Source organism: Podarcis pityusensis (genome assembly GCF_964106645.2).
Source record: "Podarcis pityusensis genome assembly, chromosome: 17".
Taxonomy (NCBI): Eukaryota; Metazoa; Chordata; class Lepidosauria; order Squamata; family Lacertidae; genus Podarcis; species Podarcis pityusensis.
The window spans coordinates 20030445-20047689 of record NC_138042.1 but is presented as its reverse complement, the minus strand read 5'-3'; the positions used below and the strand labels follow the sequence as shown (position 1 = coordinate 20047689).

At 42.8% G+C, this 17245-nt stretch overlaps 1 protein-coding gene across 2 annotated transcripts in view; it reads right to left on the bottom strand.

Moving 5' to 3' along the window:
* JAK2 (Janus kinase 2) overlaps positions 1–17245 on the bottom strand; it is an 86919-nt gene that overhangs the window by 46498 nt on the left and 23176 nt on the right. Inside the window, exons 1-2 of one of the 2 annotated variants that reach the window (XM_080987723.1) lie at positions 11002–11185; positions 7233–7481 (exon numbers count right to left, since the gene is read on the bottom strand). In XM_080987723.1, coding sequence (XP_080843849.1) covers positions 7233–7455 — 223 coding nt within the window. In that variant the 5' untranslated portion in view covers positions 7456–7481; positions 11002–11185. Of the gene's footprint in view, positions 1–7232; positions 7482–11001; positions 11186–17245 lie in introns of those variants that run through there. The other variant, XM_080987722.1, reaches the window with a different exon arrangement.

The window sequence follows — 17245 nt, the reverse complement described above, 5'->3', positions numbered from 1 at the left end:
GCAGGTGTTAACCCAGATAGAAAGGTTAGCGATAGAAAAGCAAGAATTTCCAGCTCTGGCAATTACTGTGGAAAACTGTAAGTGAAACTTTCTGGCTGTGGGAAAAGATGGCAAGAATGCTAGAGGTCACAGACACATCTTAATCCCCTGTCTGACTCGGCTGTCATCCCAGATGGATAATCTTAGCACCAGAATGCATTTCTGCTCTGCGGACTGATAGTCAAATCTAAACCCTTCTGCAAAAGTGCAGTACAGATTTTGAGCTGGTTGTTTACATACACACACATTGCATACTGTTGAAAACTGGGTGTTATTAGTATTGCAAGCATTTTTAAAAATAATCGTTTTTATTAAATCTTCCAAATTATTACATAACTCCAATCATGTGTATCCTTTTTTTGGTTGCACATTTTCTTCTTGACTTCCTGTGCCTCCTTTCACTATTATTTTTCCATCTTAGTAGCTGCATTAAAACACATCTACAGTTGTACCTTGGTTCTCGAATGAAATCCGTTTGACTTCTGAAAATGTTCGAAAACCAAGGCACAGCTTCCAATTGGCTGCAGCAGTTTCCTGCACTCAATCAGAAGCTGTGGAAGCCTCGTCGGATGTTCGGCTTCCAAAAAATGTTCGCAAACCGGAACACTCACTTCCAGGTTTGCGGCATTCGGGAGCCAAAGCTTTTGAGTCACAAGGCATTCGAGAACCAAGGTACGACTATATATATTTATTTCCTAAGCTTCCAAAGTCCATTCTTTACATTCTTCTGTTGCTCCTATCTTAAATCCTGCACATGATTTCACATAAGAATGACAGTTCGATAGGATATAAGAATGATAGTTCGATAGGCATTTCAACTATTTTGTAGCAAGGCTTCTGCGCCACTGCATGACAGGCAGAAAGGAACTGAGTGTGGCTTTCCTCACTAGGAAGGAAAATACTGAATTTACAGTTCCATCCATAAATACTTCTTTCCAATATTGCTGTCATTTCACAGGCTGGGTTGTTACTTACAGTAGCTTAACAAGTTCTAAATAAATTTCAGTGCAGTGGTGATGCTGCTCTTGTCACAGAGCCAAAACATAGGGGAAGATAGATTGATCATATTTATTATTACACTGATGAAGGCTTTCCAGGCTTTCCAGAGAGACTACTAGGGCTGGGCAATATACCAATATATTCTCCAAAACCAGTTTGAATAATAATAATAATTTTATTATTTATACCCCGCCCATCTGGCTGGGCTTCTCCACTCTTGAAGTCCATATTGCAATAACGGCTTCATAATTTCTGACCTGCCAATATATCGTGAATCATGGTGTGTGTGTGTCCTACGCAAAAATCACAATGTGAGAAAAAACTGTGAAGCCAGCCAAGGCTTCCTGATTCCTGCAGCCCCTGTTAATTCTCCCAGCTCAGTTCTCCCCTGCCTTTTGCAAGGGGCAGCGAATCACCAGAGCAGGCACTGGCAAAAATCACAATGGGGGGGAAACCGTGAAACCAGCTAACGTTTCCACATAAAGGTAAAGGGACCCCTGACCATTAGGTCCAGTCATGGCCGACTCTGGGGTTGCGGCGCTCATCTCACTTTACTGGCCAAGGGAGCCGGAGTACAGCTTCCAGGTCATGTGGCCAGCATGACTAAGCCGCTTCTGGCAAACCAGAGCAGTGCATGGAAACACCGTTTACCTTCCCGCCGGAGCGGTACCTATTTATCTACTTGCACTTTGACGTGCTTTTGAACTGCTAGATGGGCAGGAGCAGGGATGGAGCAACGGGAGCTCACCCTGTCGTGGGGATTTGAACCGCCGACCTTCTGATCAGCAAGTCCTAGGCTCTGTGGTTTAACCACAGCGCCACCCACGTCCCTGATAACGCTTCCACATAGCTCCATCCTTATTTCAGACATTGTGATCTATTGGTATATTGCAATGTTTAGCTGGTGGTATATTATGATGCTGAAAACCAAATATCGTCAAGCCCCACGTGTTCACCTCTTCCATCCTTATTTCAGACATCATGAGATATTGATATATTGCAATGTTTAGCCGGCGATACATAGCGATGTTGAAAACCAAATATCGCCCAGCCCTAGAGACTGCTGCTTATTGGGCCTCAGTCACTCCCCTGCCTCCAATAGTATTGTTTTTCTTGTTGTTATTAGGATTCCTACTGCATTTATATCTCACCTTTCCCCAAAGGAGCTCAAGGTGGTTCTCCTCCAATTCAATTTTATCATCACAGCAACCCTGTGAGCCAGGTTAAGCTGAGAGACTGCGACTGGTCCAAGATCACTCAAGATGCTTCATGGTTGAGTAGGGATTTGAACCCTGGTCATCCCGGTCCATCACTCTTAACTACTAAACAACACTGGCATATTCTTTTTATGCTATCCATTCAGTTCAGCTAGGGAGAACATTTGCTGCTTAGGTATTTGAATAATTTAAGTTGCTTTCAGTTGTACATTTATGTAACTGAACTAATTTATTTCCAGTGCTGCATATTCCAGAATAGGAGACTCACGCATGTATGCAAGTGTAATAAATAGCTTTAGACCAGGACTGAAAAAAGCTTCTACTTTGGTTGAGAGGTCCTGGGCATATTTATCTTGGGGACATTTAACTTGCAAGTGGTTCTTTTTTGCAGTTGGAATGCTCTAGCTGAGCTCAACGGAGGGGACAGCAGTGCAGAACCCGTACTTTATGTACAGAGACAGACAAAAGCCTCCTTGTATTTCAAGCCAACATGTCGGTACGCTGAAGAGCATTTCAGATCCTTGCTTGTGCCTGTGTGAAATTTCACGGCTAGCGAGGGCAGTAAACTGAGATCGGGTTTGTCCCTGCTTGCAAAATAATGAGGGCTTTAGAATTTATCTCCTAAGTAACCATGTAATGGACTTGTGCCTCCTTCTGTGCTTAGTAGTTCAACATAAATCATGGTAGATCTGCTATCCTCGTGCGTTGGCATCTTAGCCGCTGGAGAACAGTTCCAAACTTTTATTGGCATATAGACAACATTCCCAAAGGTTCAGTACAAGAAAACCACTCATCTAACAATTACAATACTGTTGTATAATATCCACGGATCCTCACTGCTTGTTGCAGAAACCTGGCTACTATCTCCATCCTATGCCTGTCCTGGGTCAACATTAGGAAGGCTACTTTACATTCATCTAAATGCTACTCTCTGCTAATAACCAACTGATTAATGAACTTAAGATGGAATTCTCTGATACGAGGGGCAGTGCAAAAGAACATGCACAACGGATTCTATACAACTCTGTCCAAAGGGACATGGTCTCTCTGCAAGTGGTATTTTCTGGACTCTCCCCTGTAGCATTGTCGATGGCAGCACATTCAGTCTCGCTAGTGTGTATACCCTGCATTGATTCAGTTTGGCCAGGTGGTAGAAGTAAGTCGCCATTGGCAGTCCACACTGCAGCATCCCCAAACCTGCACAGACACTATCCCGATTTGGCTACTAATTTCTTGAAATTCATTGTCTAACCATCTGCATTTAATTGTCTCAAAAGTGTTTGATAATCTTATTTACATAAGACGCAGGGTACACGAAAAGTACCCACCAACGTGCCAATCTACCACGTTTGGATTTTGCAGCCAACCCTGGTTTCTTTCACTCCATGGATTGCTCAAACTCGCCCTGTATTGCCACTCACGTCTTAGTGGTAAAAGTATAAGGCCCTCCGTTAGGACATTGCCTTTGATGGTAAGGAACCACATTTGCAGATTGCAGGGTGGGGAGGAACGGACTGTGGTTTTCTGCCATGATTGTATGTTGTGTGATATAATAAATTAGGCAGAGGATTTGGGGAGGAGCAGAGTACTGGCCTATTTCAATCATCATCATCCCAAGAAATCCCTGTTACAGGGATAAGGGCCAGAGAAAATAACCAATAGCTGAAAGTCCATGACTCTGTAGCAGAAGGTACCAGGTCCAATCTCCAGATAGGCCAGGGAATGTCACCTGGTGTGAAACACTTGAGAGCAGCTGCCAGTTGGTGGAGAGAATATGAGCTAGATGGGCCAACAGACTCATGTGGTATAAAACAGCATCCTACGTTCTATGAAATGTGTTTAAACAAAGTCCCTGGATCTTGAATGTGTTGAATGGTTTCTTTAAATGTAAAGGTTCATCATTGTTCCACCCGATGTGTATGTCTTTAAGGGGCCAGAGAAAAATAACGAGACCCAGCTTTACAGCTGTGAAACATAGCAGGTGCTGCTGAGTTGTATTGATTAAGCTGTGTCAGCAATTGGGTGTAGTATATAAGGAGCAGCACCTAGCTCTCCCATTACCCTGGGGGATGGGTTGGTGGTTGGGTCTGGTTTGTTGGTGTATTTAGTGTAAATGGAGTTTTGTTTTTCTTATTAAAACCTTCTTTAAGTACGTTTTGAGTCCCTTTTTAATGCATGGTCTCCCCAGCAAGCTCTCTGCAGCGTTACTATACTGCAAATAGCCAACAGAATGGTGAGGAACTTTGCTTGAGACCATGGAGATCTGGATTCCATGGAATGGACTGAGTTAGGAAAACTACTGATTATTAGCCAAACCTCTGGTACCCAGGCACCGTTCTGTCTCTTGCATTCGGTCTCTTCCATTTTACTTCCTAGATCAGCGGTTCTCAACCTGTGGGTCCCCAGATGTTGTTGGACTACAACTCCCATCATCCCCGAGCTCTGGCCTTGCTAGCTAGGGGTGATGGGAGTTGTAGTTCAACAACATCTGGGGATCCACAGGTTGAGAAAGGCTGTCCTAGATTTATATGCTGAAGGCCACCCTGAGAGAAGGGAGAGGGGATTGGAATTCTGAATGCAGAATTATTCAGCAGAAGCAGAACCTCTGGACCAAGGAAGGGAGGAAATGACAAGCTACATGTGCATATGCTAGCCTACTGTCTAAACAACACACTCCTGAAAAGCCACCTTCTCCCGAACACAAGATAAAGGCTAGGACTGCAATGAAGAACGAAGACTTAAATAAATAAGTATTCCATGGCTCTAATGCATGGAAATGCAGAAAGGGACCGAGCCACATAAGATGCAAAGCAAAGCTTAATCCAACAGTTTCAGACAAATACCTCACATGGAGAGCCATAGTCCGATGGATGGTTCTATACCACACCCCAGAAAGGTGCAACACTTAGCACAGAAAGAGAAGTGGACTAATAACATCCTTCACAGAAGCACTGACAGAACAACAGAGTCCTAAGTTCATACTTGGAGGTACTAAGAAAATAAAGTCAGTAATAGCAAGGAATAGATAAGGAAACTCTTTGCAAGCATGAATATTCATAGACCAGCGGCATGACCAAAAGCCAAACAAAGCTTCCTTAACCATGGTTTGGCATGTGCCCCATAACCTGCTTAAGACCACTCACTGATCTAAAGGAAAAACGATCATCAATGATCTACCGGATGCTAAGAATTCAGATTACAAACAGAACTGCACAACCTTTTTTTTGCAGTGCTCACATTCCTTGTCTTCCAAAACTCAAAAAGTAGAGCATTGTTTTGAATCAGTGTAACTTGGTGGGTTAAATCAAACCTTCATGAACAAGTAAAGTATAGATTGGAGATGGTGAAAAAGAAGGAATAAAGTGTTCCATAGTACGTTCTCCTGACGCATCTTTTGACTCTAAGATGGAACTTTGATTTCCCCTAGGTTACATAAAGGCTCTATGAGGGCATCTGAAGGTATCTGGGGTGGGCAGAACAGACATGTTGTCCAATATGTACATTTTAAAGACACAATCTTAAATCATTTCCTGTGGCACCTTTCCCATTCTCCAGGATGACAGAACTTCTGAGATTACACCAGAAAGCTCCCCTACTACCCCAGGATACAATGTATATGGCCTTGCAATTACCTTCCTAGTAATTTTTTAAAATTGAGCACTCCGGCTTAAGCACTAACTACAGTATTTACTTCAATAACAGAAATACTTGGTAGAGATAAAAAAAGGAACAGCCCATGCAGGAGTTGTCACCAGAAAATATACACCAGCAGATAATGTTATGCTATTGATCAAATTCCAACAGTTAGCAATGGACAATCTTAGATGACACTAGCAGCTTAAAAATATGGAGCCAAACTATTCTCTAATTCCACAAAACAGACTGATTTCTTTTAATGACATTAATGGCACTAAGATTTCTGTTACACTGAACAGTTTTCCTTCCCAAGTCTTCCCAAGAAAAATGTGGAGCCTCTGGGCTCTGGTCACATTTTCTCTTAAATGCATGGATGCAAATTCTTAAGCGGATGTTTGAAATCCTAAAATTGCCAGAGGAGCGAGAAGGACCGGTGACTGTCACCTACACCATCAAGATATCGTCCAGGCTTTGGGTCTCTTTTGAAAGCACCTTTTTTCCATTTGGTTCAGCAAAAGCTTCCTTTGTCTAGTCAGAGAATACCAGGGGCAGCTTGAGTGAAGAGGAACCTATGGTTTCAAAAGACAACCGCAGCTTCCGAGATGAACAGGAAGGTGTGAGCACCAGCCGCAGGTTCCGTTCTTTTCCTCACACCAACAAAAGCCTTGTTTAGGTGAAATGTTAAATTATGGTTGAGCATTATGTGAACGTGCCAGCATTATGTGAAGTATGCTCCCCCTCTAGTCAGAAGGAGACCATAGCAACTAACTTCAGGTTTGAGTTACGTCCAAACGTGAACAACCCAGTTAGTCTTAACTATGCTTTTTTCAAGCTATGTTTCATGAAGCTAGCTTGTTTCAATAGTAGTTAAGAGTGAGTACAGTTTAGTGTTCTGGCAATTCTAAACAGCAGTTAATGGGGGGAAGCAGAGAGGGGACCCCAAGAGTCATTCGCATGACACTAAACCATGGGTGAACCTCCAGGCTGTGGGTCAAACCTGGGGATGTCAAATGTGGGTAAGGGTGGGGCTGCAAAGGAACAATCTGGAACTTAAACGACCGTTCCTGTGCTGGAGCAAGCACAATCCCATCAAACCACTTCTCCCTCCCAGAACTGCTCTCTGAAGCCTCAGCTGTCAAGGCTTTGAGGTGCAGTACACAGCTGTTCCAACAGCCCCTGGGACACTCCTTCAAACATTTGATTGCAAAGCATTGAAGGAACATTGCTGGGGCTGCTGTCTGAGCCACAAAGTGCCATTCTGATCTGTGTTTTCTTGCCAAATCCCAGAAAAGTGAGGCTGAAACGGTTCCGTCGGTCAGAAAACAGGGTGTGTGATCTTACCACAGGCTTTACAAGCAGCAACACAGATCTCTTCTGCAATGTACTCTCCTGCTGGAAACTGTAGATAATCGCCGTCCATCTTCCCTTGGGAATGATACAAGTAAACTCGAAGCAGTGGCTCTGTGTGCGTGGAAACAGCCGCATTCCCAAGGACGCCACCATTCTGGTGAAGAGTAGATGAGGCCGGGCCTTCCATTTCTGTCACCGTAAGGCAAGCCATCATGACATTCTAAGGTTCACAGCTTTGGCCTGAAAGAAATCCACAAAGAAAAAAATGTTAGTTACATTTTTAAAGAAGATATAGAGTACGTTGCATTGATTTGGAATGACAGTGAAGATTTGGGGGTTCTCCCCCCCCCCAGCCTTTCTCTACAACGAGCTCCAAAACTCCTCCCCCCCCCGAAGTTTCATCCTTCCAACAACCCTGTGAGGTAGGTTAGGAGGAGAAATGGGGACTAGCACAAGGCTTTCTGCCCCCCGGTTGAGCAGCATGCTGGGGCCAGCTGTATTGGCCACAGCCCGCAAGGCGCTGGGACGAAAGCACCTCAGCTCCCACAATGAGAGCTGCGACAACTTCACCCGGAATCTCACCAGTTGGGGCCAATGCAGCTTTTCTCAACATCAAGGTATATCGCCAAACCACAATGTTTGGCTGGCGATACACTGCAATGTTGAAAACCCGACATCACCCACTTGTTTTTAAAAATTCAAGAATTCTACAAGCAAACAGAGAGCACTGTTGAAGGCGTTGCTTAATACCATCCATTCAAATCCTGAAGTGGCTTTCTGAAACCACTTAGTGGAAACAGTGCCTTCTTTTAGAAACTGTTCTAGAACTCTCATCCCACAATGCTGTGGAAGCAACTTCTGAAAGTCATGGTGGAGAAATGGTAAAACAAACCAAGACAGACCACTGCTGTTTGTTGAAGAGGTGCAGGCTCTGGTCGTGCCAAGTTGCAGAAAGTTAAGGGAATTCTTATTCTCCACTTCCTGAACAAGCTCGTTCTACTTAACAAAATTTCCAGATTCAGAAGTTTCATTTCTGCATTAAAAAGGTAGCCCAGACAAAAATAGCACCCAGGTTTAGATCCTCTTTGGCTTCACTTCCTCAAATTAGACAACTCTATTGCAAAAAACAAACACACACATACCCCGAAAAACCCCAAAAGAACTTTTACAAAGTCATTGAAATGTGTTTCTGTATTCTTTATTACTACATAACATACTAAGCTATGCTTTCTGTTGTTTTCAAAGCTGGCAAAATCCTGATTATTTAGTTGTCCACATTATTATTATTATTATTATTATTATTATTATTATCATTATCATTATCATCATCATCATCATCATCATCACCACTGTTATTTAATCCTGGGACCAAGGAAACATTTCCCCTTTGATATCAGCTTTTCTTATTTCCCTCAGAAAGCACAGAGAAATGATTTGTAGTTCCCCCCCCCGAAAACTTCCAAATTCATCTTTCAACAAGAATCTTAATCCTCAAGACGTTAGTTGCGCAAACGTAAAAAAAACAAAAAGAAAAACCCGCAAAGAAACGGTTAAAAGCAGATCTTCAAGAAAAGGACATTCAATTAAAGTACTATAACTTGATAAGTGGGTTAAACTAAGATTGCAATCGTGCTCTAGCATTATCTTACGTTTTTGTAATTCTTTTGGAGAGTCTATATACCATCCCAAAGGTCAACACATTTCCCTGACTGCTCTTTCTTGAAATCTGGAAATATTTTGTATGTCTAATGGGATAAATCTGTAGGATTCAAAATAAGTGAAACTATCAAAGGGAAATTTAATCTAAATAATTCGAGTAGGGATTTCTGGCAGGCTCACTTTGTCATTTTAACAAATACCTCCTTCCTTATAAACTACAGAAGCAAGTAGGAAAGGATTAGGCTCCTGCTTTTGTGTTCTTTAAAAAAGGAAATAAGCCACGTTAAAAACCAGTGTACATCCTTCATTAACTGATATGATACATATGTATTGTACTCAAGACTTCCCTTCAACCAGTATTTGAGTTCTCAAAAGAATGGTTATGCAACTAAACTATATCTGAATAGTCAGATACTGAGCAATTTGCCAAAGTTTGAGGCATTTGCAACGTAAACTTCAGGAGTTCTATGAAGCTGTGAAATGGAGTAGCATCTTGGTGCTTATAACAGCCTGATGATTTAGTGAGCTCACTACAATATTGCCTAAACTATATTTAATGGGGGGACGGGTTAGTTCAGTATTTAAGCGGCAGAAACACTGCAAGCACGGAGGTGGGGGCAGAACAACATTCACCAATGTTCCCAAGCATCTCATACTGCCTCAGAATATGGTTCCATTCAGCTATCAGAACTGATGGCAGGGCTTACGTAGGCAGAGCAGGGACTGAGTTGTGTGTGCGTGGAGGAGGAGGAGGAGGAGGAGGAGGAGGAGGAGGAAGAAGAAGAAGAAGAAGAAGACTGCCACAAGAAACTAAATAAAAACCAGAGTTATCCTATTGTAGGACAAGACCTGCCAATAAAAGTAAAGAACTTATTTATGTATGCTACAACAGCGGCAAGAGTCTTGTTAGCACAATGATGGAAGAACAAAGAAATCCCAACGAAAGAACTGTGGCAAGAAAAATGGATGAGCTATGCGGAATTGGCCAAACTGACATATAAGCTGCGTGAAAAGGACAACGGTGACTTCAAGGAAGAATGGGAACTTTTTACAAACTATCTAAAAAGGCAACAAAATGAACTGGACTCTGTGGCAGGTTTTGAATAAACATTCACAAATTCATTAGCTGAACATATGATAGATAAAGTAAGGATACGTACAATTTTACAACATGCAGAAAACAATATATGAAAAGAAATCAGGGAGGGGAGCTGAGGGAAGTCCTTGGTGAGGGGGAGAGGGAGGGTTGAGGGGGGGAAGGGGGAAAAATAACGTAATTGATTAAGAGGATTGACAAATTGTTATGTGAAAATTGGTTAATAAAAGTATTTTAAAACGAAACAAAACCAGAGTTATTCTTAAAAAGAACTACTACTTCAGACACAGTCAAAATATCCCTTCCCCTACCTTCCTTTAAATGGTGGCGAAAATAAATTGCCCAAAGAACTGAAGATTTTTTTTTTATTTTTTAACTTCACTGGCCAGTAAATTATTGCATATTTTGTTACTGGCATATTGTCAAATCATAATGAAAAAAAATCATTTTGGAAGGCTGGGGTGGGGAATCCACCATGAACAACCTATGTTCTTGAACACTAAGTTGGAAAACACAAGACTTTTTCACGTTAGTTTATTTTGCCCCGAGTGGCCCAAAGTGTTTTCCACAGCTACATATCTGAAAAAGGCAGATAGTCTGTAAAACAGATATAAGACAACTTGCAGAATGAAGATCGCTTTTATCTCTACCAGTGCAGCTTGACAGAAAATGGAAAACCGCAAACATAAGCCAGGGCTCTGAAAGTAAACAGCATGTGAAAAAGGAAGAAGAAAAAAAGGAGGAGGAGGCAGCAGCGAAGAGGGAGCATTCATTGCTAGTGTAAACACTTGGTTTCTTATAAGGGTAAGAACACAGTCTGCATTTAACTGAATCGACAGAATGTTAGCAAGCAAGATTTTAGTCTTCCTCCTATTACAACTGAACTGAAAAGAAACTGTTAATGCAAAACTATTCCATTCTCCAAGACCAATTTCAAGCTTATAATATTGTATTTATACTTAACATTTTGTTTTGAAAGAAGAGCATTCATTCCAAAACGCATACCGTATTTTGAAATTTTGCCGGCAGAATCATCTTTTCAAATCTCCACACAGAAAGGGTGAATTTAAAACTGATGCAAATAAAATATCAGAGTGCAATCTTATCCTTGAGTTTGCATCAACCGAAGAGTTCTAGGATCTCAGCAGAAGCCCAGCAGCGGAACGCAATATATTCTACCAGCAGATCAGAAGTCTCCAACGTGCTGTAGGGATACACCATCAACACAGCTGCTCTGCCAGAGAAAATACAGAGGCAGAGCAGCCAAAATAGGGATGGTGACACGGGCAGAGCACAAATTCTATGCCACGTCAATTCACAACACAACCATGTTCTGCCAGCACACTGGGGAGGTTATGCTGACTGTACACAGCCATGACCTTTCGTTGCCCAGACAGTACGATTTGTATATACAAAAAACTTGTACATGTTATCTGACCATACGATCTAAAGGGTAGGGTTGTGGCCTTCTGGTTTTCAAAAGGCAGCAAGTATTACTGCTGCAGTCATCCCAGAAGTCATAAAAGACCTTTCACGGGGAGTTTTGATATATTAGCTCACAAAGACTTTGGCCAGCTATGCAAAAGTAGTCCAGCCATCTTTCCATCCAAACCAAACAAGCTGTTATTTGCACATTTATCTTCAGATTATGAATTCGCCTGGAGTTTATTTTGGTAAAGTAAATACACAATGTCAGAACGCAGTCACTGTTTGTTCTTGGTTTTTCTAGTAAACAAACAAAGCTGAGAACAGGTCACTGAGCAGAAAAGTTAATGATTTGGGGTGTCTTTTTCGGGAAGGTTTAAAGTACATTTATAAACTTGCGTAGTGCTAAAGTGCTTCATTTAAGCTGCAAACCTAAGAATGTCTTGCAGGCCAGGTGAAGCCTATGGAGAAAAAGATAAGATTGCACACAATCTGTTATAACAGAGCAAAAAAACAAATAAAGCTCTGCCCATAATCATAAAAAAGCAATTTTAACAAAATACATCGTAAGACAGCTCATTCTGCTTAGTGTTTCTACAATACCCTTTTCTCTCTTCTCGAACATACATTGAATTTGTGATCAAATTGCACTATTTAAAGGCATGGATGCTGCAAGTCAATATCACCAGTTATAGCCTTATCCTAGGAGGCTCGTTAACATATCACCTTGAGCTTCTCAACAGCACAGGTGAGGAAACTTTGGCTTGCAAGTCAAACTGGCAGGGATTCAAACATTGCCTGCAAGGCTGCATTCCCCAAACCATGCTTACCTGCCCCACACCTTTGAGCATATGTGATGTCTAGAATCATAGAATCATAGAATCATAGAGTTGGAAGAGACCACAAGGGCCATCGAGTCCAACCCCCTGCCAAGCAGGAAACACCATCAGAGCACTCCTGACATATGGTTGTCAAGCCTCTGCTTAAAGACCTCCAAAGAAGGAGACTCCACCACACTCCTTGGCAGCAGATTCCACTGTCGAACAGCTCTTACTGTCAGGAAGTTCTTCCTAATGTTTAGGTGGAATCTTCTTTCTTGTAGTTTGGATCCATTGCTCCGTGTCCGCTTCTCTGGAGCAGCAGAAAACAACCTTTCTCCCTCCTCTATGTGACATCCTTTTATATATTTGAACATGGCTATCATATCACCCCTTAACCTCCTCTTCTCCAGGCTAAACATGCCCAGCTCCCTTAGCCGTTCCTCATAAGGCATCGTTTCCAGGCCTTTGACCATTTTGGTTGCCCTCCTCTGGACACGTTCCAGTTTGTCAGTGTCCTTCTTGAATTGTGGTGCCCAGAACTGGACACAGTACTCCAGGTGAGGTCTGACCAGAGCAGAATACAGTGGCACTATTACTTCCCTTGATCTAGATGCTATACTCCTATTGATGAGGCCCAGAATTGCATTGGCTTTTTTAACTGCCGCGTCACACTGTTGGCTCATGTCAAGTTTGTGGTCAACCAAGACTCCTAGATCCTTTTCACATGTACTGCTCTCAAGCCAGGTGTCACCCATCTTGTATTTGTGCCTCTCATTTTTTTTGCCCAAGTGCAATACTTTACATTTCTCCCTGTTAAAATTCATCTTGTTTGTTTTGGCCCAGTTTTCTAATCTGTCAAGGTCGTTTTGAAGTGTGATCCTGTCCTCTGGGGTGTTAGCCACCCCTCCCAGTTTGGTGTCATCTGCAAATTTGATCAGGATGCCCTTGAGTCCATCATCTAGTATTGGGAAGGTACAGATGCAGTTGTCAGTGCACAACTGGAAGCCTTAAAGTGCATTCCTAATTGTGCATTGGCAAAGGACAACAGGCATTGGACCTAGCAGATGGATTGGCGGTGCGAAAATGTTCCCCATGGGAACTCTTGGCAACCTCTTAAGTCCTGACTTCTGGACCAGACCTACTTGTAAAATCTGCCCCCACTGACTAGGGTCTGATAAGGATCCAGCCCACATAGGCAAAATGTTCTCCTGCTCTAAGCAGTGTTCAAAATTAGCCAGGCACCAGGCGCGTTTTGCACCTATTAGCCACTTGAGACCAAGTGAAGATGCCTGGGCTTATATTTTATCTGCACAATCCGAATGAATTTCTGGAATCAAAATGCTGTTTCTAAGCAGGAGCAGTGAATGACATTATAATTCATTGCTGTAGCTTGACTTCACTTACACCACTCCACTGCCCTGCTCACAGTTGTGGAAAATATTCCCACGTTATGAGTGGTCCATGTCACCATTAAGAAAAAGAGGTCAGAACAGGCCAATATATATGTGGACTGCCCCTGCTTCAAGTGACTTTTCTTCTTGCAGTTCTCAAAGCTCTTAACCTGGCTCAAGGTTGTCCTCTGAACTAACCAGATGTTTAGCTCAGAATCAATCCCAGTCAGTCATTCATTTGAAAAACAAGACACTGCAGCCATCTTGCCCCAAAATGGCAACGAGAAATTCCATTTTGGTGACTGGGTTTAAGGAGCCATTTGCCACCTAGCTTACATATCTGAGTTTCTAACGCTGCCTCTAAGACTTTGAGGAAGGGAATCACAAAACCAACCAAAGAGCAAGAGTTACGGTGTTACATGCAAATGTATACAAGTCTTGCCAACCATTTCCCCCCTAGTTAAAAAGCGGTGTCAGCAGATTAAAGGTGCAACACAAACTTGGAGTTGGGACCTGTGTCTCTGCATTTGCTGATTCAAGCTGGAACAGAATTGGGAGGAGAAAACTGGACCATGGAGAACAGATCAAGTGGCCAGTCTGCGAACAGCAATCCTGTGCTCAAATCTGCACCCTTCTTGAAGCTACTTTTATTGAGAAAAAACAAGTCAGGACTTCCTCTCACACTTTAGCATGCAACCAGGAACAGGCCTCCTTAGTGCACAGGTGGGGAACCTGTGGCCCTCCTAATGTTGCTGGATTGCAACTCATCTCATCTCATTCCAGACTGAAAGTCATGCTGGCTGAGCCTGATGGGACTTGTAGTCCAAGAACATTTGAATGGCCACAGGTTCCCCACTCTACCCTTAGCCCTTGCTTTGGAACACCACATTCAGAAAGAGATTTGTAATACTTGGGTTGGGTAGGGCTACTGCCTCTTGCAATAGTAGTGCAGGGAGTGTATTCCTTCAGGAACAGAGCAAAAGAGGGCCATTCAGGAGGGGAAATGCTTTAATCTCCGTGATCATAGATCTCCGAGTTATTTCATGGAAAGCCATGTGCTAAAATGGACGCGATTGCTCTGCCTCCACCGGAATAGCTTTGTTGTGCAAGCTGAACCCTTCTTTCTTCCATCCCTGCAACAAAATTACAACAGCAAATCAAAACCACAAGGTCCAGTTTCTGCAATCCCCTGAACAGTAACTTCGGTCACTCTTAGATGTTCAATCACAATAGGCTGTTTATTTTTGCAGCTTCAGATCAACTCCTACTTTAAAACACTACGGCCGAAAAGCAGCAAACGGACTCAAAAGCCATAAAATACCGTATTTTTTGCTCTATAAGACTCACTTTTTCCCTCCTAAAAAGTAAGGGGAAATGTGTGTGCGACTTATGGAGTGAAAGCAGGCTGCGCAGCTATCCCAGAAGCCAGAACAGCAAGAGGGATTGCTGTTTTCACTGCACAGCGATCCCTCTTGCTGTTCTGGCTTCTGAGATTCAGAATATTTTTTTTCTTGTTTTCCTCCTCCAAAAACTAGGTGCGTCTTATGGTCTGGTGCGCCTTATAGAGCGAAAAATATGGTAATCCCCAGCAAAACTTGCCTCGTTATCACCACCAGATGCTTGAGATGCTTCCAGCACAATGTCAATCACACCATCCATTTCGGAAGAGCTCCTGTATATTCCTATTATCAGGGGTCTGCCGGGACTTGTGGCTATAAGAAGCCTCAATTCAGTGTCTTTCTAAGGTGCTGAACCAAAGCTAAAGATGAGGTGGAGGGAGAACTGAGGGAAGACTGAAAAAATGAGAAACTAAAATTGAAACCAAAAATGGCTGAGCACTGCTCTCTGAGCCTTGGGATGGTGGATTTCCTCGCCTGCCCTGCTTTCTCTCTCATACACCCCCAAAACCTCTCACTACCCTTTCTCCTAACTTCCTCTTTCCGCCTGCATCTGTGCAAAAAAACTCCTTTTGCATTGTTCCCATACTTAGCATCATGCTTCACTCTTAGGGCCCAGTTCCCACCAACATTAACCTGCGTCTTGGGCCAAACCACTTCAGGGGGCAGAGCATGAATCACACCCAAATAAGTAAAAATCCATTCTGCTCACACACAGGCAGCATTGCAAACAATCCTAAATCACCTCAAATAAATATTTTGGTGGTTGAGAACACAACTTAAATTACACCGGTATTCCATGAACATTGCCCAATTCTGCCTAAATATAGTAAACCCCTGTCTTCCTTCTTTCACCCTGAAATAAGACTGTAAGCTTTGCCATGGTTGCGTGTTCAGACATTTCTGTTTCCCATTCTGTTATGAGTTGGTTGAAGACTTATCAAGGTTTTGCCTAATACCTCACAGCAACAATTATATAGGACAGACACGTCCAACTTCCAAGAGACTGCGATCTACTCCCACTATAAAAAAAACTGGCAGTGATCTACCCAGTGAACTGGCAGTGATCTAGATCGCGATCGACTGGTTGGACATCCCTGATATAGGATATTAGTTCTGTTTGCTGCTAAGGTGCTTTTTGATACTGGCTAATCAGAATAAAACAGGACCTGGAGCAAATTGTTTTCCTCTCTATTCTGTTCCTCGTCCGAGACCAAAATTCATTTGCTTTGTTACACGGCCAGTATATTTGGACAGAGTTTCCAGGACTCAAACCACATTGACAATATTTAACATCTTAAGTTTACATTTACTGTATGAAGTATTTCCAGAGCCATACACCATTTGGCCATCATACTTTATCCGTGAGAGGAAACAAGATTCCAAGTCCATTTCCCTTTCACTAAAGTCTCAGTGGCACAAACCACTTTCTTGATACCCTGCAGTGTAGCTTCAAGTTCACCAATGCCTCAAACCATTTCTGAACAGTGCAGGCAGCTAAACGCCTCTATTACGGAGATAGCATAAGGTCTGGTAGAAGCCCAAAGTTCTCGTTTGTTTCAGGACGGAGCAGAGCTGGGTCATGGTGTTGGGTTCAATGTCTTTATAAACTATTTGGATGAAGGAATTGAGGGGACGCTCCTCAAATTTGAAGGTGACACCAAACTAGGAGGGGTAGTTAATGCCACAGAAGGCAAAAATCAGGATTCAAAATGGCCTTAACAGATTGGAGAACTGGGCCCAAACTAACAAAATGAATTTCAATAGGGAATAGGGAATAGGGTTCTGCACTTAGTCAGGAAGAACCAGATGCACAAATATAGGATGGGGGACATTTGGCTTGCTAGCAGTACCTGTGAAAAGGATCTTGGGGTCTTGGTGAACCACAAGCTTAACGTGCGTCAACAGTGTGATGCAGCAGTAGCAAAAAAAGGTTGTTGCTATTCTAGGCTGCCTCAGCTGGTTTTTATGTTGGATCAATCAAGTGGGAAAACATCCCTTCTCTTTTGCCTTCCTGTGTGCACCTGCTGCCAAAGAGCTATGGTTGGCACCCATCTCTAGAGATGCCAGCTGCCATAGCACTATACTTGCAGCTTTCTCCCTCTCTCAGCAGCCCTTTAGTGGGCAGAAAAGGATGAGGCCATACAGGCAGCCATTTTGAATGTTCCAATGTAGCTCCATGGCAGCTGCCCACACCAGCTCTCACTTTAAAAGT